We start from the raw sequence: 22,747 nt of genomic DNA on the forward strand, positions 1-22,747 counted from the left end.
TCAGTCTCGAGATACTCGACTGAGATGTTCTAACGTGGTACTCGATACTTTATAGTAGTTAGCATAGTGATACGAATAAATGGTAGCATAGGTAATATATTGTTAAGTCTCGGCCGACATCACCTTGTCGCTCGTCACATAGACTGGTTGTGCTCGCAATGTCTCACTCTGACATCTCATTTCCTCCTCCCGGTCCGTGCCTCAAAACATCACCACTCAACACATATATTCACTTAAACATTCCCTCCAGTCCTCAGAATCAGATTCTGAGTGAGAGGGCCTCTAAAATCACCAGAGGGAAAAGAAAGTTATTAGAAGTAGGTGGACCAATGATTGACTGGAGTGAACTTGGGAGATGGTTGGAGTGAAGATGATGGTTGGGGAGAAAGAGGAAAGACAGTTGAGGGAAAAGCTGTGGTTGGGGACTTAGGATTCTCAAATACTCCAAGTCGTCCTAAATCCGCGGACCCGGGACTCGGATAAGCTTCGCCATCGACGTTGTGTAAAATGTATGCAATTTGTTGTGTGCAACATGCAATGTGCAGTGACGACGTTAGAGACATACAACCTCGCACAATCTCAGACTAGTGCACTAACACCGCCAGCCAATCTCAAACAATCTCAGCTTCGTCTCAAAATTTCGCACAATCTCGCACAACCTCAGCCATTCTGGGAACAGTGGACTTCTACTGGGCCTGAGGCCTGAGGACACCCAGTTGGCACTTCAGAATTGCTTCTCCGCGTACTACTAGCTGATGCATAGCCTAATGTTTATGTAGAACGCGCAAGACTTCATGCATGCCTCAGATCTGGCTGTGCAGCTCATTAAATCGTGGTAGCAGCCTCGTGTCTTGCAAACACATAAGCACTCACTGACTCGTCCTTAAGCGCTTAAGCCTCAACAATTCCACCACCATCCAGCAAGCGTTCTTTCCACACCACTCGAACGAATTTCCTTCCATTCTTAAGCAGCTCTCACGCCCTGTAATTTTTACAACTTGATCGTCTTGCCGCCTAGCTCAATACAGTCGTACAGACTTACCGACAGCTTGACAATATCGTGACACGACTTCACAACTTACTACACCCCCAAACGTCCAAGTGATAGGTTGGACTTTGTCGATCCTTTCGTATGTCACCACTCGAGATAACCCGCGCTCCTATGATTTCTAACCACACTCGTCGAAACCACCTAGTACTTCCCGAGTTGTTCTAATCCTTTTCATCATTTATCGTCGGGACCAATGGATCAATGTCAGTATTTCCATCTTCTACACCCTCTCTCGCTCTCTGATATCATTAATAGCTCGGGGTGATTCTGAAGGAACGTGGCAGGAGCTGTCCAAGGTCGCTGTTATTGGTGCTGAATACGACTCCCGCGAACGTCAGCCCCATCCAAAATGCTTAGAGGGGACGCGGGTGGACCTGCTCAACTACATCTACAAAATATTAGACAACCGAGAGAAGAGTCAACTTATTTGGCTGCATGGCACGGCAGGCGTAGGAAAGTCTGCCGTTGCGTTCACTGTAGCTGAAAAGATGAGAGGTCTGAAAATGACAGAGGAGACGACAGTAGAAATGCGACTCGGGGGGACATTCTTTTTCTCGCGCAAGCATACGAAACGATGCACGACTGGTTATTTCTTTGCAACACTAGCCCACCAACTCGCCACCAATTTTCCCAGCGTCCGGAAGGACGTCAAAAAGGCTATCTTTGAGAATCCTACACTTCTATACGCCGACAAGTCTATTCGCGACCAGATGGAGAGGCTGTTTCTCCAACCTCTGCGGAAGCTTCAATCCAGACTGCGCCAGTGTCCGCCTTTGACGTTCGTTCTTGACGCCCTCGACGAATGCACATCAGAAAGCGAGCTTGCTGATCTCGTCTCACTGCTCGGTCAAGCTCTCCGTCAACCGGATATACCCGTTACGCACATTCTTCTCACGAGTCGCTCAGAATCGCACATCTCTAAAGCCATGCAGAAGGAAGAGCTACGCCCGATGGTGTGCGAGATACCAGTGCAAACGACTGGGAAGGGCGTCGCTGCCATCATCTCGTTAGATGGTGTAGATGTTGACAAGGATATCTATATGTTTTTGCAACATTCCTTCAGAGAGCTGCAAAGTCGCCATTCCAATTTCCCGCAGCCAACAAAGGCTCAATTCGAGCGGCTGGCGAGCCGAGCGGGCAGACGTTTTATCGTGGCGTCTACTATGTTGAAGTTTATCGATGATGGATACAATGATCCCCGCGATCGGCTTCATCTCATGCTCGAGCTGACAAGCGACCTGCTACCAGGAACAGAGGTGTACAAGTTATATGACCTCATCCTCTCCACATGTGCTGACCCCGGGCGGGCATACCAGCACTTGTCCGTTGTTGCTGCGCTGGCGGACCCTCTGCCAGTCTCACAAATATCGGAGCTTCTTGGCCCTGGTCAGGGCAGGGATCTCGAGGCAGCACTGGTGCAACTACGGTCTGTTGTTAACATTCCTACCGACAGCACTCTCCCCGTGAATACCTATCACTTATCTGTTCGTGACTACGTATCCGATCCGTCAAACTGCAGCCTCCCTGAAGTACAACATATGACCACGGCCCATTCACTGCTCGCACATGCCTCTTTACGCTTGCTTATAGAAGATATCCCAGAAAGGCCGAACCTCTTGGATGCGCTCTCAGACTTCAAGAGGCAGAGCCAAACTATGCAATCCTGGCGCATGCAACGCCGTCCGCCCAAGGACTTAATGCGCTCATTAGCTTTCATTGTCCAGCCCCTGGAGCCACTGCAAATTCTTACAATTCTTCTGTGGCTTCGGGGAGACCGCAGTTCAAATTTGCAAGCCTGGCTATCGACACTGGATGGGCATGCATGGCTGCAAACCCAAGAAGGGAAACACTGGTTGCGGACGCAGGGGGGGGAGGACTGGCAGAAGACAGAGAGCGGACAAAACTGGCAGTGGAAGCTGAGCCCGCCATCGGACAACAGCACGCGACTAGAACCATTCAACGCACGGGACTCCCCGCAGATCCCGAGCTTTCCGGCGACCAAAAACAGCACGGAACTGGACCTCCAGTACACTGAACCGTCTGCGGAACATGCGCTTCCCTGTGGTCAACATTCGGCCTTCGTAAATCCACTCAGGCGAGAGGAGCTGGTAATTCCAACAAGCAGAGAGCCAGAGTGGCCACTGCCGGGCGCACAATGGTGGCTGCGGACTGAGAGCGGGCGTGAGTGGCTGCGGACTAAGAGCGGGCGTGAGTGGCTGCAGACCCCGACAGGGCTGATGTGGCTGCAGACCCTGGACGGGAGAGAGTGGCTGCAGAACGAGGGTGGGGGGGAGTGGCTGCAGACAGAGAGTGGGACAGAGTGGTTGCAGACCGAGGGTGGGACAGAGTGGCTGCAGACCCTGGACGGGAGAGAGTGGCTGCAGAACGAGGGTGGGGGAGAGTGGCTGCAGACCGAGAGTGAGACAGAGTGGCTGCAGACCGAGGGTGGGACAGAGTGGCTGCAGGCCCCGACTGTACAAGAGTGGCTGAAGACCGGGGGTGGGTGCGAGTGGCTGCTGACCCCGACAGGGCAGATGTGGCTGCTGAACCCGACAGGGCAGATGTGGCTGCTGACCCTGAACGGGAGAAAGTGGCTGCAGACCGAGAGTGGGAGAGTGTGGCTGCAGAGCGAGGGCGGGTCAGAGTGGCTACAGACCGACGATGGGACAGAGTGGCTGAAGACCAAGGGCGGGTGCGAGTGGCTGCAGATCGACGATGGGACAGAGTGGCTGACGACCGAGGGCGGGTGCGAGTGGCTGCAGACACCGAGCGGGCGATGGTGGCTACTGACCCAGGGCGGAGGAGAATGGCTACAGACCCCGAATGGGAGAGAGTGGCTGCAGAGTGGGGGCGGGTCAGAGTGGTTGCAGGGCTCAAGCGCGCGACAGTGGCTGAAGACTCTGACTGGGCAAGAATGGCTGCAGACCCCAACCGGGCAGAGGTGGCTACTGACCCTGGGCGGGAGAGAGTGGCTGCTGACCCTGAACGGTGGAGAATGGCTATAGACCCCGAATGGTAGAGAGTGGCTGCAGAGTGAGGGCGGGTCAGAGTGGCTGCAGGACTCGAGCGCGCAACAGTGGCTGAAGACTCCGACTGGGCAAGAATGGCTGCAGACCCAAAGTGGGCGAGGGTGGTTGCTGACGCAGGGTGGGGGAGAGTGGTTGCTGACACAGGGTGGGGGAGAGTGGCTGCTGACCCCGAACGGGGTGGAACGGCTGCAGATCGAGGGTGGGCCAGAGTGGCTGCAGGCCCCGAGTGGGTTGCAGTGGCTGCAGACCTCGGGCGGGCGAGAATGGCTACAGACCCAGAGGGGGCGAGAGTGGCTGCGGACGCCCCATGGTCAATCATGGCAATCAACTCCTGCGGCGTCTGTTTGGGTAACAATGAGAGAGTTCTCGAGCACGTCGGAGGCAGTCAACAGATTCAAAATCATCCGAAAATCGCGCTTGCAGCCAGCTTTTCAAGCAATCCAACAGTTCAAGAGCTTGCCGGATTTCCTGATGTTTCCGGCATTCCTGGCCTTTAGCCACCACCCAGATCATTCAACAAAAGATTGTTTCACACCAGATACGCAAACCATTCACACCATGAAGGCTTTTTCAAGTTTCGCAAGCGGTGCACGGGTACGAATTCTATCAGCTTCAGATGCTCTCAAGTACGCCTGTCAAAATTGGGCCTTTCATCTCTCGCGAGTTGCGAACCCGTGGGACGATACTCTCAACCCCATATTTACGACGTTCTGGAATAATCATCTCCTCTCCTGGCTCGAAAGGCAGTGGTCTTTGAAGGGCCTGCGATCTTGCCTCGTTGTTCTATCCGAAGGGCAGAAACTTGCAAAGGTCTGTATTTCCAGTAGTTTTCATGATGCAGCACCTGACCCGCACATATAGAAACGTCTCCAAGCCACGATCACCCCAGCAAAGAGTCTGAACTTGTTGCTTTTCGCATTCCGTCTTATTTTCAGGCGTTGAACTACATATTATCTCAGCTTTTTTCATTCCGACGTCATTAGGCCGGTGTAGTGGATCATATGAGTCGCTGCAAAAGCCCATCTAAGTCCTTGATTCAGAATATATCATAGATATCTACATGCAAGACAACTCCGTGACTTCAATATTGACGAGGTCGGAGGAACACCGAGAATCGGAAACCTCCTAAAACCTCTAGTTCCAATCCTCATGTAGATCATTCTGGTGACACGTGAAGCATGATAGAAGCAGTTGCCGCAGCAGGAATCGAAGCATGAACGGCTGTATCCTACCATCCGCACACGTGCACGATAACTATGTAACTACTTCCTCATTATAAGTTATCCTCATGGGCCAATCAGTCCATCCTGAGCGCAGTATTACTGTGCGATAATTTTGAGAACACAACCAATTACAACAACGAAACATCTACTCCAGAGCCTCATGCAACCCAACCGTGTCCCTCAACCTCCGCGACATAATCTCAATATATCCCTGGTATGATTGCCACTCAGTTCCCAGCGTATCCACCGTCTGACAGGACCATCGCCGTCATCAAAAACCACGCGAACACAGAAGCGAAGGAACTTACCAAATCCAGTGTTGATAACCTCGCCAGCGCACCAACTAATCTTTTGCCCGCGTTCGCCTTGAACGAATCAGAATCTGGAGGTGGAAGAAGCCTGAGAGTGCTCTTCATATTCATGGCTGGCGCTGAGGTAGCGCTGCTCGACATGTCACGCTCGACATAGTTCACCAGATGGCGCCACAGCAACAATAGCACCATCTCAGTAGTGCCTGCGCATACACTCGTTAATATCACCCAACAATGCATTTCGATATCAATTCTCACCGAGCATGTTTTTGACCTCATCCTGAGCCTCGTTCCTGAGCCGCTCATACTCTCTGAATATCAACGATCTCTTCTGCGTAATATCTAGATCTTGCAGGAAAGCGGGATCAGATACGCTGACGATCTGCGAACCAAAAGTTCAAACCCAAACTCTTGATACAGACATGCAGGCAGGCGTACCTCTTGGATATTGTCGACTCGAATATGATCTCTCGAGGACAATTCAGCAGACAAGTCAGCTATTTGTTTCAACGTCTCTGAAAGATCGTCGCACAGTCCATTCAGCGTCTCGATGGCATCGCCGACTGTTGGTATGGTGGCTATGCCAAATCGTTGTAAGACAATGAGGGGTGGCAGTAAAGAGGACGACCACATACCTACGAAACGAGACGACCGCTCGTCATGTCGAGGGACCGTGACCACAGGAGAAAGCACCAGCGTGATCTCAGGTTCTGCAGTGAAAAATAAAATCAACCAGCGCTCCAGCCAAGCATCTACTACCTTACCAGTGAATTCACTAGCAGTTCCCAGATACTCCACGATCGCCTTGAGGAGCAACCGTTCTTGGCGCCTCAAACTCAGGTCAAATTGAGTAGTCGATCCGTGCCCGGGTGCAAAGACGCTAGCTTGCGAAACTTCAGTGTCCGTCTGAGGTTTCACCGCTTGATTCCAGCTTCTATTTCCAAGGCACCTCGCTGCAAGGCCCAACACAGCACTGTGAATACCACCAAACCCAGAATTTGTCGACATCTAGACCACCATTGTCAGTACTCCAGTAACACAAAGCATGTAACGGGGACTCACCAGCTCAGATTTCGGAACGGGCGTTAGGATACTTCTGCTCAGCGATACCACGAGGTGGATTTCTTGAACGATCGACAACCCAATCTCTTCAGAATCGTTTTTTAGGAGGATGATGATCGTCTCTCGATGGCTGGATAAAAAGTCGAGCGCCTGATAGCGAGTTAGTCAACGCCCACCCACAAAAAAAGTGAAAAGTAAACTTACCTGACTACTCGCTGTAGCATGCTGAGCTCCCAACGTCGTCAGCATCCCAGCAACAAGCTGAAGCGCCGGCATGAAAATCTGGTGGTATCGCTGAATAGCTGAAGGCAAGAAGGAATCCTGGTCTTCATAAACAACTCAGCACCCAAAAAAAAAATACCTCCGAGGAAGACAAAAACCAACACACCCATAAACGACTGATCTGCTTCTGGTCTCGTGTCCAAGAACTCGCACTGACTCAGGATCGGGAAAATTCGAGCTTCAAGCAACCGTTCCGCCCCCGGCCTCGTTTGTGCCATCCGTATCAAGAAGGACATCTTCGCCTCGTAAACGTACAGAGGATTCAGATCATCTGCATCATTCCCTTCAGTTTTGTCCAGATAAAGCCTACTCACTGTGCACGCACCTGGGTCTGGTTTCAACACATACTGCATTTGCGACTCCGCTTCCTTGAGTCCCTGAACGAAGTTCGACAAAATCCCATAGCGAACCAAAGATGTAAGGAGCATGCGGGACTTGTCCGAGCGGCATAGCTGCGAGAGGGAGTCTAGCAGCATGAAAGCGACGGTCTTCCAAACTTCAGTACCATCGATAGCGTCCCGGGATACGATCAGTGACCAGTCTCTCGAGCACGCTTTTCAACGCGGCCAGCGTACCCAGCTCTAGCGCCGAGACATTTGTTGCAGGCGTTGGCGTCCCACGGATGGATCGAGATTCATTCAGGGACAAATCATCGCGTGAGGAGATTGCAGAGAGAGACATCGACATCGACATCGACATCGATAACGAGTGCTTCCCAAATGTCTCCATTGACGCCTCTCCCGAAGGCCTCTGATCACTCCCTCCGATGAGGTGGAAGTAATTGATCAAAGAAGCGTATAGGTTGCCGCGAACCAGCTCCGAACGGTTGTTATCCAGGATACAGTCAAGGATGCTGCGAAGAAGCGCAAACAGTCTCTCCGCAGGCAAAGAGCCCGCATCAGTGTCCCCGCCAGCAGACTGAAGCATAACTTGATGACGTCGATCTTCACGCAGCTTCGTGATGCAAGACAGCACGGCTTCCGAAAGGAGAATCGCAGTAGGCTCCTGGATATCAGAGGAACGGATAGCAGTAGGTAGAACGTGTAGCAAGTCAAAGAGCATGTTTTCACGTCTGTCGTGCGGCAGACGCTGGAAGCACTTGGTAAGGGTGATGTCTAATAGCCTCCACCATGCTTCGTATCCGGTAGCGACAGCAAAAGCAACCTCACGGCGATTGTTTTCGATCGCACAGCTCTCCAAGACGTACGAGGTTTCAGCGTTCAGTTTGTCAGCGTGCGCGCTATTGGTGATTCGGCCTTGAGCGTGAAGGGAACGTCGCGCGAGCGTCAACAGGGACAACAGCGCAGATCTATCAACGACTTCGCACCCGGTGCTATCCACACGGATGCAGGACTGGAGGTTGAGCTGACCGAGGAGCTCCAGATCGACAGGATGGACGGCTAAGCTGTCTGACCAGTCAAAGCTAAGGGACTGGACAGACTCGATGATCCTAAGATGAGACTGGCCCATCTCCTGGAACGGTTGCAATGCATCCACATCCCAATCAAGCGTATCTTCACCAGGCATCACTTCTGAGCCGAATATGATTTGCAAAACCTCCAGAATGCCCTTGTGGTGGCCTTTGCGGGTCAGGACGTGGAGATCAAGGGATACTAGGTCAAGGACGCGAGAGCGTACGCCCATGAACGATCGTAGAGTTGATACGCTGGTGATAACACGAGAACCGTCATGATATAGTACCTCGATGACAGGCTCCTCGTGCGTTTCTGGGGCTTTGGAAGGTATGGCTGCGAGGTGGCGCGCGAAGAAGTCTTCTCGCGTGCGTAGATATCGCATAGTGGACTCCGATGTCCGTGGGTGTACACAGAGCTGGTGGATCACCTGGTAGCAGCGCTCTGCCAGAGCAGGGATAGAAATGAACAATGGATCGACTTGGCGCGCAAGCCTGCGTTCGCGTTCGCGTTCTTTGCCTTTTGCGTGCACTCTTGGGACGCCGGCGTTGACAAGGTCAATGACGACATGGGCGCACGTTTTGCGTGCACCCATTGCGTGTGGATCTTGGATTTGATGCTCGTTTTCTGGGCCACCGAATAACAGGAAATGGCCGATAGTGGGAAATGGTCGGTTTGGACGTGAGTTCTGGATGAGCAATTCGAGGATGGCAAGCCGTATCGCCTGATCGAGTGGTTCTTGCGCTTCTCTGTCATGAGCCCCAGCGCCGGTCACCTGTTCAGCCTGCGTCTCGCTAACATCTACATCATCGAATGACTCGACACTGAGTAGCTGCCTGAAACCGCTGAGGATGCGATCCGAGTCGTTGCTGCGCTCGATGAGGGTGGTCAGGTTGCTGACCGACGATGATAACTGCGTGACGATCTTGACGGCGAGAAGGACGAGCTCAGGGTATGAAGGGTACACGACATACGTAGCAATCGCAGGAATATGCTGCGTGCCATACGACAGCGCTTGATCGAAACGCGTGTAATACGACCGAGCATGAGCGACGCCGACAAACTGCGAGCTATCAAACTCTGTGAGGAGCGGTACGAGCACATCAAGGAAGATATCCTGGATGTCCAGAACGCGGTGGACGATTCGCAAAACACGCACGATCGTATTCTTGAAATGCGGTTCTTCATCTGCGAAACCTTTCTCGAAACCTTCTATGCCATCCACAATGTACGTCAAGATGCTGGTTTGTAATAGCGAGGTCGTCAAGAGACGCTGCATGACATCATACCCAGGGTGGACGAGGAGGGGAACGATGGCCTCCCGCTTCAAGACGACATCTTCACCCGATGAGACCAATAGCTCGAGATCGTAGCTCGCGAGGACTCGCTCGACGAAGGACAAACACAAGTCATTCATCTGCCACCTGTCTGAAGGTCGCCTATACTCTCTCCGCGGGATATTAGCGAAAACATTGTCGATAACGAAGGATATATAAGGTGCAATCCCAGGAAGACGATATGGTTGACCAAGGGCATCAGGAATGGTGTTCAGCGGCTCCGAATCCGTTACGAGGTCCTTCAAGGAAAGGCGTTTGGGAGTGTGAATGAGGGTGCTGAGGAGTTTGAGGAAGGGGATCGTAGCGGGATAGAGTTTATGAATTGATTCAACCTCGTCCAGCTCCACCTCGACGCCCTTGACGGGATGCAATACTCCCCCGACACGGGAAGAACTTGCACGGACGTTTATGACTTCTAACCGCTCCATCAATGTCCATACTGATCTGCATATCTCCACTCCAGCAACGCCCGCCCCGGGTTCACAAAATGCTGCGAGGGCGTCAAAGATGGCTCCCTTCAGCTCCAAGGGTATCCCAAGAGGTATCAGCGAGACCAGCGTTGGAATAGCCCTGAAGTGCGAGTTTCCGGAGATCGCGAGGCGGACAGCAACTGAGCACGATACTACCGTAGATAGAAGGCGGAGGAACGCTTGGGCGAGTAAAACATCGTTGGGTCCTATTGCAACCTGTTTCTGCTGCTGCTGTTGGGAGGCAGCTTGAGACTCGGCGAAATGTGATGACCGGAAGCCACTGAACGATCCTCCCAAGTTCTGTTGCGGAGGTGGATGGGGCTTGGGGCTACTGGGTGAAGCTGCCCAGGATTCTAGCAGAGCGAATATGATCAACCAGGACACAGCCGAACCAGCGCTGTAGTGCGATGAGCTTCCAGCTAGGCTGCTCCCCGGTACGACTTCTACACCACCTCTAGCAAGGAAGTTATATGCGAGCTCGCTGCATTGTTGGCCTTTTGCCAAACCAGACAACATATCGTATAACGCAGTGGACATGATAACATCACGAGTTTGCGTGGACCAGACTGCCCATTGAAGGAAGGAAGGAAGTCTGCCTGCATTGGTCTCCGTGAGCTCCAGATAGGTGAGACGATGGGTTTCGGTGAGTGGCGTAGCCCCCCAGAACTGCAGAGCTCGTTCGGGAGGAAGAATGGAGTATAGGAGACCAATGAAGGAGTACAACATGGCGATATCGTTGCGAGGATTTGTTTGAGGGTCTGAGTCTGGCCCAGAATGCGTCAACGATCGGAAGAGACGTGCGCTGGCGAGAACGATGTCCTCCTGACGCTGCTTGATCTTGCGTAGCTCTGAGGATGCATAGGTGATAACCGAGCGCACGAGAGCATCGCAAGCATTCAGAACGGCGAGCTTAAAGTCTTCATGAGGTGGTTCTCTTAGTTGCTCCTGCTCAGGGGTAAGCTCAATGAAGGCTGCGAACGACGTGGCTGGGGAGGTTCTGGACCTCTGCTGCAGCTGGATAAGCGCTGTGGTGAGGTACGTAAATGCATCACCCTGGACGGCGTTCCAAATCTGAGTCTCAAGCTCTGATGTTTTGAAACCCTCCCTGGCCTCCAGAGAGGGGTCTCGGTGACGGGTCTCTGTCAAGAGGAGAGTCCACTTCAGCAACACGGTTGCTTTCAACCCAGTATCCTTCCATTCGGTAGTGCGGGAGAGCTTCTGCTTCATGTATGTTATCATTGTGTTGTCTGTAGCCAGCCGTTGGCGATTCTTGCCACCGACAGAAGAGGGGTCCACCAAATCAAAGGCAGCCAGAATGGCGGTGAGGACATAGAATGTCATAGCATCGTTAGGATTCACGGATAGCCAGTCGAGGGATGTCCGGATATCGGATACCGTGAGACATCCAAGACGGGCGATCTGGAAGTAGACAGTGGCAAGGTATCGTCTCTCGTATTTGAGTGAGTCGCAGCGTGCACTGAGGATGTCGTAACCCAGAGTGGGTGAACCACCTTGAACAATGGTCTATCAGAGATCAACAACAGGGGAAGCCGTGGCAGAACTCACCGGAAGGAGCTACCGTATTGCTCACGGCACTTTGTTTTGCTTGTTGTGCCCGTGCAACTGTGTTCCCCAGGTTCTCCAGCTCCTTAAATATTCGCAATGCCAGTGACATCTCTCCCCCTGGCCCTTGTGTAGGTGGAACCAGTTCCAGCCTAGCGAAAGCTTCCAGTCGCTTGTAAAGTCGCGGTGCCTCTGGCAACTCAGCCAACTCTGCAGCCTCAAAGATGTAACGCAGACAATCGACCAGATGACGTTGTCTTTGGTGATATTCGACGACTGTGGCTTCCATGCAACCAACTGGGCCGATATTTGAATTTTCGGTCATGACGGAATGCAGTATGCTCGCGATGTATTTCTCGGAGGATTTAAGCTGCTGAGCGAGGAATATTGCCTGCTGAGCAAAATCCGCGTTGATTGCCAATGACCTGCCATTGATCGTGATCCTTCCTGTATAAATTATTGGATTTTACGCGTCGATGCAGATGCAAAGTACTCACCACTTCGCAGCTCTTGTTGTTCCTGTTGACTGCTCTGTCCTACCTGGAACAACTCAAGCAGCCGCTGCTTGTGCATCATGAGTTCGTCAAAAAGCTCTTGCTCTCCATGTCCACGAGAACTTAGGCTTGTTAAAAGTACACTTCTAAGTCGCGATATTGACTCCATAGTGCAGATGCTTGTCGGAGACAAGGCGTTAGTTGGAATTTGCACCTTGTACGCGTGGGAATATTGGCGGTCCACCGGAGACCGCGCGGTGGACTTGGGGATATTGCTCGCTCGCGTGCTCGCCTCAATGATGAGTCGTGTTTCCGCTCTTGCTCCCAACTACAATGACTGAAATATCGTACAGACAATATGTAGGCGAATCTGATTTACCACACATTATGGCTCTCGTTCAGAGTGAGCTCAGTGAGCCATATGTCATATATACATATCGTTATTTCCTCCATCAATGGTAAGTCTTCCGTTATCATTTATTTCGTTTGGACTTACCTTCGCGAACGTAGGCCACAACTAGCTTTCCTCGTGCGTGTTACGAACCCCTTTCTATCACCTGAAATGAATGCTTAGATGTCACCCACTTCAGGCAATACCTGCGGGATCGTCGGAACCGATAGGCGTCATCGTGTGCAAGCAGAGCATGCACAAGCATGCCTCGAATAGAGGTTATATCGCTATGCTTAGCGTCAATAAGAGCTGGCGCAAACGTGGTGTAGGTATGCTGTAACAACGTGCGCTTTTATCCAATCATCTGTATTTAACCGCCGGTTCCAGCAAGCACGTTAGTCAGACGATCAGTGGAAGTCATGAGACGACATGGAGTAGATGAAGTGCGTATTTCATATCCAGATTTCGGAGGTTTGCTGACGCCCAACTAGGTCGTCCTTGAAACCGAGTATGACAATGCACCGGCTCTTTCCCTCTACGAATCCTTGGGGTTCATTCGCGAGAAGCGGCTGTATCGATTCTACCTTAACGGAAAGGATGCATTCCGTTTGGTTCTCCCTGTTCCTCCATCAGAATTGGACCGAAACCTCCCCCACTACATGAAGCGTTCCCCAACCCACAACATTCTCTCTTATCCAGTCGCTTCCGATGACGAAGACGAGGTCTCATATCGTTGATTCCAGTCACACGACTCATATCATTTCGCCTGATCCTAACATCCTAATTTGGCTGTCTAGTCATAATGGCCCTAGCTGTGCATCGTCTCAGTTGTACGTGTATAACCACTGCTCAACCTAGGTTCAACCATTCATCTCCTGTATCTCATCGTATCGAGGCACTATACCCCACATACATGCGATGCTCTCACTTGCTGTAGTTATATTTGTAGATTGTAATCTTTTCATGTAGTTCATGATTCATCGATCGAGATTTTGCCTATATAGAGCCCTTCTTCCTCAGACGCGCAGGCGTTAAGTGCCGTAACCGTGACCTGCGAAGTATGACTGACTACTTCGTCTGTTCGGAAGGCTAAACGTTACTGCCTATACTTAAATCCCAGCGATAAGTATAACGGTATCGCGTTACTATATATGGACCAATGATGGACGTTTATTGCTGCCGTTGGCCGCTGTTCTGCTCCGTTCCGGGTTGCTTCTCACAGCCAAGTTCCTGGTAGCTTGTCCCAAAACGTCCAGTCGCGTTCTGGAGGCAGGTCTCACGCGACCTGATAAGTGCCCCAGTGCTTTTCGTTGATAGCAGACCGCCATGGTCTTCTCCCAACCTGCTGGTTTTGCTACCGCATTACTGTTGATCACCCCATATACGCCAAACATTGTAACCGTTGAAACTACACCAGGTTGTTTAACGGACAATTTCTATGGAACATACGGAGGACGGAGCGTTTTCCGTCTCTCACTTCCATGCCTTGATAGCAGTTCTTTCCATGGCTTAGACGAGGCCTCTCTGGTTCCATATGAAGCCAACGGTGACCGGGAACTTATATGGCTGCAAGAGGCGGCTATCGATAGTGCTCTGGTAACTCCAGAGTACCAGGCGGAGGTCCAGGATTTCTTCAGGTGGTTGGAAGAGGACGGACACATTATGGGAAGTGGACAGCAGCTATCTGGTCATCAGCAGATACTGTCTGCTGCAGATCCTGGGATAGAGTTGCAGTTGGTAAACATCCAACCAGAAGGAGGATCCTACGGCCTCATCGCCATCGAACCAAGTCTAGCGCCCAGCATCGAGGCGCTGCTCCCTCGCTACTGGAAGCCATACACTCTACCCAAACAACCCTCGTCGTATCTCCCGGTCCCAAAACCTGCTCTCGAACACGTCAGGAACCTCCTCGAGACTGTTCGCTTCGACCCGACTGTCTCATCAGTCGTGAACAGCATCTCCTTGATTCAGATGCGGAAAGATATCAGGTGGCTCACCGGTGAAGATGGAGTGTCTGGAATCGTCTCCCGGCACTCATTCGCGGACGGCTCTCGTGTCGCTGCTGCTTGGCTCAAGGAGCGTTTCGAGGAGACGGGCGCAACTTGCGAACTCAAGCCTTTCATGCGCGGATTCGCACCGAACGTGGCCTGGTAAACAAGATCTGCTCGTTCTTCTAGTGTTTGCTTAGTGAATCTATAGCAAATACTCTGCGTCGGTGGACACAACAGCCACTGTCCTCATATCTGGGCATTATGATTCTCGTGGCTCCTTTGGTTCGCAGAGGGTAATGTCTATATCTACGTCCCCCATGGTCATGCTCTGAATAGATGTCAGGCTCCCGGAGGAAATGATGATGGCTCAGGCACTATCGCCCTTCTTGGTATCGCACGTGCCATTGCCAACACCGGCGTCAAATTCCGCAGCAATGTAGAGCTCGTCGCGTTTGCAGGCGAGGAACAAGGCCTGTACGGTTCAAAGGCCTATGCCCGTGAGTCAACCATCTGTTAGTACGCATCGAAAATTTAAGACACCATGCAGGCGAGATGCGCCAGAAGAATGCAAATATCACTGTGATGATCCAGGCTGATATGCTTGGGTACCATGCCCCAGGCGAACCTCCTCAACTTGGACTTCCGATGTAGTGCGTCCTTTTTACCTAATAAGCTGGATCCGACATAAAGAATCTTTTGCATCACACAGCATCGGTACTGTAGAAGTGGCTCAACTTGTTTCCAACATGTCAGCCATCTACAGCCCTGAGCTTACTGTGGGCTACACCGCTGCATGCTGCAGCGATCACCAGGTTAGTTTTATCACTCCATGTATGCACAAACACGTGCCGACTGGTATCGTGCTCCTCTAGTCCTTCCACGAGCAAGGATTCCCTGCAACCCAAGTGTTTGAGCGTGCTGGCCCAATTGCGGACCCCATGTACCACAACAGCGGTCAGTCTCGTCCCCTCCCCTTCCATTTCATCCCAGAGCTAATAATATTCCTGCAGCTGATCTTAGCGAACGTCCCGGCTACGACCTCAGCCAGATTCGTTCCATTGCGAAAGTTCAGGTTCGTTCCTCTTCGTATAACACTCGCGTTCTTATCTTGATGAATTCGCACACAGTTCGCCACCCTGCTACATGCCGCAGGGTTCGATTTTTCTGATGACGAAGACCTGAAGTGATGTGTGCATTCTGTTATACCACAGAAGTTCTGTCTTCATGTATATCCCTTTGACGAGGAAAGCAACCAATTTTGATCTCTGTGATGGCGTTGGAACAAGGGCTGCTACGTTCTGCATGCTCGCACAACTGGACCATACACTGCATGAGCACAAACTCTGTTAACTGAGCCGTGACGCGCCATCTTAGCGCATATATGCAGCTCTCGTTCATTTGCGAAACACGTACCCTCAGGCCTACACTAGTGGGAAGTTTGAGTCCTACGCGGTACTTGCAAGTGTTGTCCTCCGTCTATCACACACTTGTTCACCCCCAGCGAGTTGGTTCCAATGGATGCCGAGGGGTACACCAGGGACAACCTCCATTGTTACGGCCTGTAGCTGAATGGTGAGCAGAAGAGCCATTGATCCGATATAAAATTAGCACATTTACAAGCCAAAGATGACGGGCATTTCATAAACGATTCAGAGTCGGAATTCCCCTGTGCCTCCAATTGAACGTGGACCCAGTGATTGAGTCAGATATCATACATTTGCTTCGGTAGACATGGCGATACCACACCGACTGTTCGAACCACTATGCTGCATAAAGCGCGAGCACCCCCGCACGCACCGTGTTCGGGATATCTTCGTCCACCTTTTTCCAAAGTTGCGCCTTTCCCTTCGGCTCAATCACAACACTTACCCCGTCGCTCAAACAATTGCAAAAATAAAACTCGCCCTGACAAGAAAACACATGGTCGACACTGGTCTCCACGTCTTCCAAAACGCCCTATATGGCGTCATCGATTTAATTCCATAACTTTGACTCTGCGTAGATCAAACATGTTGTCAGTCCAGTCTTGACTTCAGGGGTCAATATTATTCACGACGTCTGCGAGGTATCGTGATGACGAAGGTCAGCGCCGAAATATCGACATATAATAGGACACACCCCATTGGCCGGGCGGAACGTCGAGCTCTTGGAGTCATTAATTAGGGTTGCTAGTAGAATCCACAAGTTCTGTCCATCGATGCGAGGGAGGTCAGTTCAGGTAAATATTGACATGCGATAGGTTGCACATGACTGTCATTTTCGTGGTGGGAAGTAATCGGTTTTTTGTACCTGCTCTCAACGAGGTGGCGTCCATACGCATGGGCCAGACAGAAAAGTTAGAAAGTAGAGTGGCCCGTGTCTCCCACCCACGCCGCTATCACTCTGGAGTCCGCATACCTCCAACTCCAAGCACGCTCTCCAATGGACGCTTTTCTTCCCAAGTCCTTGGCAACCGCTGCCCTCGCTGCATTGCTATCATGATAATGACAGAAATGAGTCGAGGCATGGTGGTCATGCCTTGGAGATCTCGTACTTGCCCGATGGACAGAAAATCATCACCTGCTCAGGATGGCTCGCTCGAACTATAGAATTTTGAGAGTGTCGCATAAGATGATGGCAGGCGAGACGAGGGAAGTGAGAATATGAAACCCCGATCCTAGATCGGTGGGGTGGATGGGACTCGAAGTTCTGGGCGCTTCAGCTGTACAGCCTTTATTGGATGCTGTAAGCTGTGGACACGAGGATACCGCATGTAAAACGTACATTAACAAGCCAAACTTCCATTCTGAATTGACCAAAACGCTCATGGTGTCTTCGTGTCGAGACGTCTGGTCCTGCTGAAAACATATCCTGGTAAGTGATGACTTTTAACTGTGATGGATGACATTGGATGCATCGATCAAAGCTGAGACAATGCTGCCGTCTGTATTAGTTGAAATCCTGGATTATGTCTTCCTTCCGTTGGCTGAAGACATCAGCGGTAATGCCCTGCCAGAAATTTGAAGGACGAACCGGATCCAAATCTGTCAAGGGCATCATACACCTGCCAGATGGAGAGCGGATCATTACTTGTTTACAGGACAGCTCGCTCCGAGTATGGAACTTGGAGAGCGGGAAACAGATCGGGGACCGATTGGCGGGACGGAGAAAGTGAAGTGTCCACCATAGCGTTGTCTCTGGATGGGAAGAAAATTGTTAGCGGGGGTATGGACGGTGCAGTGAGGTTGTGGAGGCATCGACACTGGCAAGGTCGTCGCTAAATGGATAGGGCACACAACGCATCGTGACTTCTCTCTGCTGGAGTCGAGATGGTCTGCGAGTGTTAAGCGGATCCTCCGATGGGACTGCGAGGCAGTGGGACATGGAGAACAGAAATACAATCCTCGGAATCAGTGACTGGACACTGGGTGTCCGCAGTCGTCTACTCGCCAGACACGGCCATGATTGCGACTGGTGGATCTTATGAGGACGAAAACTTGATCAAAATATGGGATGCGAAGACACACAAGCTCATCAAAATTCTCAAAGGACACACAAGTGCAGTGGGGTGCCTAGTCTGGACCGCAGATGGAAAGACAATTATCTCCGGGTCATTCGATTCCTCTATTAGAACATGGAATACCACAACATGGCAGCAGATCGCCGTTCTGTATGGGAACAGCAGTATCAATGATATTTCATTATCTCCAAATGGCCGCATCCTCGCGACTGCACCGACCGACGAGACAGCGCACTTGTGGAACCTCGAGAACGGCCAGCATATCAGTTCGCTCCCTCAGCCTAATAGTCAATCTCATTCATTCCTTGCGATGGACCGCGTATCATTTTCGGCCGATGGAAAGCTTCTAGCCGCTGGCTGCAGTGACAACAATACTTACATATGGGACATTTCTGCAATTCTTAAAGAAGCTGGCCTCGAGAATCTTCTGTTGGATCAAAATGTCAGTTTACAAGGATTTTCTTTCATTCTAGGAACTGAATGCGCCTTCCCAGCTGCAGGACAAGGCGTTACCACTCAATGTATGTGACACAACAATGGCACATTTATAAAAAAAATCTCATTGCGGTCCAATATATGTTCTCTAGGATGATGCTACACGACGTCCTGTGAAGCGACACCATGATGCCCATCGAGTACTCCCAGGATTTTTCGACGACCCACCAGGTCGTTCTCACGTACGTTGTTAGCGTCTCATCCTATTAATGTTTTCCTGACCTCCATGCTTTTAGTTTTCTTCACGAAGCCGCTCCTCTGCATGGAAGCACCCTTTTTGGCCGCTTTCCCTCTTTATTCCGCCGCACCCATTCCGACCCCTGCGATATCTCTGGAACGCAGTGCAGACCAGATGGTGAGGCGATTCAGCACCGCTCAGCAGTAGTCGATGTACCGCATGCACAGGGAAAACGCGTATGTTCTTTTCTTCCTTCCAGATGTTTCAACCCCATCTGATATCATATACTAGAGGAACGCTTCTGCGCGAGAGAAACGGAGGCCAATTCCATTGAAGCCGAAAAACGCTGCTGCAGGGAGCTCGCAGCCTCCCAAGGCCAATGTCACACAACAACCTAGTGGTGCAGCTCACCCTCAGTCATCTTTGCAATCACTGGCTACTGTCTCGCCATCCACCACACCTGTTGTCGCCGCTACTTCCGCAGCTACGACGTCGACGACTCCGCCTCCTCATGTCACCATAAAATATGCTGGACGCTGGACTCGATTTTGGCTTTTCATCTGTTGTGCTTCTCCTGAATATACCGAAGGTCATCATTAATATACTACTTTCTCGTCTTTCACAAGGATCTCTCATATTTTGACCACTCTTCCTTGGATCTGCAACTCACCCTGCTACGTGACTGATTTTTTTTACCCTTCAATGATACCACACTCATCATCGCACATCTGTAACACTCATACTTTGTAGTTTTTATTGTTGTCAATGCCGCTGCATAATCCAATCTATCATTCAAATTTTCTGTTGATTTTTCCATCCTATTCCTGAACCTTCGTTGACCATTCCGAAACTCCGTGGCATATCTAGTGCTAGTCAGTATTTGACTTCTGGGTTGACGACATGAGGGCGAGAGATGCGTGTAAGTATCGGATGACGTCACTGATAACTTTCTATTGTGACATCGGGTCCCTCCTTGACGTCGTCGTCCAGGTCCTATGGAGGGTGACACACATCCAAGCTATCTTGACGAGGTCAGATCTAGCCTGACAGTGGATTCTCAAAGTTGGAAAATTCAAAGCTGAAAAATAGAATGATTCGTCTCTCCCACCAACTCCTCTGGCATGCTTCCAAGAGGACTACTCCAATGGACGTCTGGATCCCTAAAGTCCTTGGCAACCGCCGCCCTCGCTGCCTCGCTATAATTAGGGCATGGCGGAATTCGTCCCTTGGAGATCTCGCACTTACCTGATCATCACCTGTTCAGAGGATCGCTCGCTCGAAGTATGGAACTTGGAGAGTGGCGCATTGGATATCAGATGACGGGCATGACGAGGGTGGTATGGCAACTTTCAATATACCATTGGCGTCGAACGGTGTGACAATGTGAATGAGGATGGCACAGTGAGGACATGAAACATCGATCCAGGTAAATTGAGCGGGAAAAGTACGTGGAAGGCGTGCACAGTCTGTCCGTTGTAGATTTGACGGAACGTCATTACGTGATTCGAAGGTCTGGGCGCTTAAGCTGCACAGCCTATTATAGAATGCTACACGAGGATACAGCATGTAAAACGTACATCAACAAGCCAAACTTCCATTCTGAATCTCCATCGACAAAAACGCCCATGGTGTCTTCGTGTCGATACGTCCGGTCCTGCTGAAAACGTCTTCTCGTAGCTAGTAAGTGATGACTTTGGACTGTGATGGACGAAAGCTGAGACTGCGCTGCGCTCGGTAGTTAAAACATGTCTTCACCAATTTCTTGGATGCTGGACGCATCACCTGATAACGCCCCGTCAGAAATTTGAAGGACACACTGGATTTGTCTCAGGCGTCATACACCTACCAGGCGGAGAGCGGGTCATTACTTGTTCATGGGATGGCTCGCTCCGAGTATGGAACTTGGAGAGCGGGAAACAGATTGGGGACGACTGGCGGGACGGAGACATCAAAGTGTGGACCATAGCGTTGTCCCCGGATGGGAAGAAAGTGGTCAGCGGGAGTTTTGACGGTGCAATGAGGTTGTGGGTCATCGACACAGGCAAGGTCATCGCTAGATGGATAGGGCACACAAACATCGTGACTTCTCTCTGCTGGAGTCGAGATGGTCGGCGAGTATTAAGCGGATCTCACGAAGGGACTACGAGGGAGTGGGACGCGGAGAGTGGGAAGATCATCCTCGGTCCATTCGAGACCGGTTACGAACGCGTGTGGGTAGTTGTCTACTCGCCAGACACATCCATGATCGCGATTGGTGGATCCTGCGCCAAGGACGGAAATACCATCAAAATCTGGGATGCGAAGACACGGACGCTTGTCGCCACTCTCAAAGGACACACAAGTATGGTGGAGTGCCTAGTTTGGACTGCAGATGGAAAGTCGTTTATGTCCGGGTCGGCCGATTGCTCGATTAGAACGTGGAATACCACAACATGGCAGCAGACCTCCGTTCTGAATGGGAGCACCAGTATTCGTACCATTGCAATATCTCCGAATGGCCGCATCCTCGCAAGCTTACCTTCCGACCAGACAGCGAGATTGTGGAACCTAGACAATGGCCAACCCATCAGTTCGCCCCTCCGTCATGCAGAGGCAGTGTTCTGCATGTCAGTTTTCAGCAGATGGAAAGCAGCTGGTGACTGGCGGCGGTGACAACAACATGTACACATGGGACATTTCTGCAATTGTTAAAGACGCTGGCCTCGACAATCTGTTGGATCCAAATGTCAGTTTATAAGGTTTCCTTTCATTCTAGGAACTGAATGTGCCCTCCCAGCCGCAGGGTGGTGACAAGGCGTTACTTGATGTAGGTGGCGCTTTATAAAAAACATTTTATTGCTGTTGAATATGTGCGTTCTAGGATGATGCTACACGACGGCCTGTACCGGCGACGCCATCATTCCCTATCGATCGCCTCCAGGTTTTTTCGACGACCCTACCAGATCGTTCTCACGTATGTAGTTAGCGTCTTATCCAATGTTTTCCTGACCTTCATATCTTCAGTTCAATCCACGAAGTCGCTCCTCCCGGACTGCAGTTCATCCTCGTGCCGATCTATCATCAACACCGCATGGAAGCACACTTCTTGGCCGCTATTTCTCCTTATTTCGCCGCACCCACTCTGATACACACGATGCGCCATCCCGATCCCGCTCTCTCGACTGGGCTCGAGACCTTTTTCCTCAGCGCAGAGGAAATGGCGAAAGAATTGAGCTGCAGGAGCAACCAACAATGGTCGACTGTTCCGTATGCACAGGGAAAACGCGTACGTTTCTTTTATTGTTGGGCTTCAACTTCAGCCTCATATCATACAGAGGAACGCTTCCGCACGAGAGAAACTGGAGGCCAATTCCATTGAAGCCGAAAAATGCTGCTGCAGGGAGCTCGCCACCTCCCAAGGCCAGTGCCACGCAGCAATCTAGTGGGGCAGCTCACCTCCAGCCCTCTTCGCAACAACTGGCTACTGTCGCGTCATCCAGCACACCTGCCGTCGCCGCTACTTCCGTTGCTACAATGTCGACCACTTCGCTTCCTAATGCAACCATAAGACATGCTGGACGCTGGACTCAGTTTTTGGCTCTTTATCTGTTGTACTTCTCCTGAATATACTGAAGGGCCATCATTAATCCACTACCTTCTTGTCCATCACGAGAATCTCTCTCATTTTTTCCCAGTTTACCCTACAACTCGTCATTGGTGTGTTCTGCCTAGACCCCCTACTACGTGACTGATTATTTTTCCCCGTTTTTTTCTCTCGACGATATCACACTCCCCATCATCTCCCATCATCATATGTAACACTCAGACAGCTTCAGACATTGTATTTCGTATCGTTAGGCTCCTCAATGCCGCTGCATGATCCACTGTATCATTCCTGTTGATTTTTGTACCTTTCTAAAATCGCTGAACCTTCTTCTGTCCAGTGTGTCAATCTTCCGAAATTCCGCGCAAATGATAAT

General features: G+C 51.1%; 4 protein-coding genes across 4 annotated transcripts; 3 read left to right on the forward strand and 1 right to left on the reverse strand.

Moving 5' to 3' along the window:
- Positions 1–5,094: 5,094 nt before the first annotated feature.
- On the reverse strand, positions 5,095–12,403 carry EDB91DRAFT_1279031 (nucleoporin Nup186/Nup192/Nup205; the record flags this gene model as incomplete). Its single annotated transcript, XM_041324698.1, has 13 exons — positions 5,095–5,553; positions 5,612–5,817; positions 5,873–5,996; positions 6,053–6,192; positions 6,250–6,324; positions 6,379–6,622; positions 6,677–6,826; positions 6,881–7,002; positions 7,065–7,229; positions 7,284–7,511; positions 7,534–11,688; positions 11,744–12,187; positions 12,238–12,403. The coding sequence occupies 13 exons, from the start codon at positions 12,401–12,403 to the stop codon at positions 5,449–5,451; spliced, it is 6,324 nt and encodes a 2,107-aa protein (XP_041169151.1). The 3' UTR covers positions 5,095–5,448.
- A 145-nt stretch (positions 12,404–12,548) lies between these two features.
- EDB91DRAFT_1176862 (acyl-CoA N-acyltransferase) lies at positions 12,549–13,654 on the forward strand. The gene is made up of 5 exons (XM_041320398.1): positions 12,549–12,692; positions 12,745–12,763; positions 12,825–12,954; positions 13,013–13,068; positions 13,117–13,654. Exons 1-5 carry the CDS (start codon positions 12,568–12,570, stop codon positions 13,360–13,362), a joined length of 576 nt encoding a protein of 191 aa, XP_041169152.1. The 5' UTR covers positions 12,549–12,567; the 3' UTR covers positions 13,363–13,654.
- Positions 13,655–13,951: 297 nt separating this feature from the next.
- EDB91DRAFT_1256690 (uncharacterized protein) lies at positions 13,952–15,803 on the forward strand (the record flags this gene model as incomplete). The annotated part of the gene is made up of 8 exons (XM_041324208.1): positions 13,952–14,775; positions 14,825–14,909; positions 14,960–15,113; positions 15,164–15,266; positions 15,326–15,428; positions 15,489–15,570; positions 15,627–15,688; positions 15,744–15,803. The coding sequence occupies 8 exons, from the start codon at positions 13,952–13,954 to the stop codon at positions 15,801–15,803; spliced, it is 1,473 nt and encodes a 490-aa protein (XP_041169153.1).
- Positions 15,804–18,056: 2,253 nt separating this feature from the next.
- On the forward strand, positions 18,057–22,391 carry EDB91DRAFT_1351558 (quinon protein alcohol dehydrogenase-like superfamily; the record flags this gene model as incomplete). The annotated part of the gene is made up of 11 exons (XM_041326139.1): positions 18,057–18,557; positions 18,610–18,636; positions 18,703–18,792; positions 18,861–18,965; positions 19,016–19,024; positions 19,080–19,377; positions 20,620–21,357; positions 21,407–21,513; positions 21,565–21,594; positions 21,649–21,741; positions 21,792–22,391. The coding sequence occupies 11 exons, from the start codon at positions 18,057–18,059 to the stop codon at positions 22,389–22,391; spliced, it is 2,598 nt and encodes an 865-aa protein (XP_041169154.1).
- Between the last annotated feature and the right edge of the window lie 356 nt (positions 22,392–22,747).

Source organism: Suillus paluster, assembly GCF_016628075.1.
Source record: "Suillus paluster strain FC165 chromosome Unknown EDB91scaffold_209, whole genome shotgun sequence".
Classification (NCBI taxonomy): domain Eukaryota; kingdom Fungi; phylum Basidiomycota; class Agaricomycetes; order Boletales; family Suillaceae; genus Suillus; species Suillus paluster.

Coding starts and splice junctions, on each gene's coding strand:
- EDB91DRAFT_1176862 (XM_041320398.1), top strand. CDS start 12,568: ATGACTGAAATATCGTACAGACAATATGTAGGCGAATCTGATTTACCA. Junction 12,955..13,012: donor CTGGCGCAAACGTGGTGTAG/GTATGCTGTAAC, acceptor CGCCGGTTCCAG/CAAGCACGTTAGTCAGACGA. Junction 13,069..13,116: donor GACGACATGGAGTAGATGAA/GTGCGTATTTCA, acceptor ACGCCCAACTAG/GTCGTCCTTGAAACCGAGTA.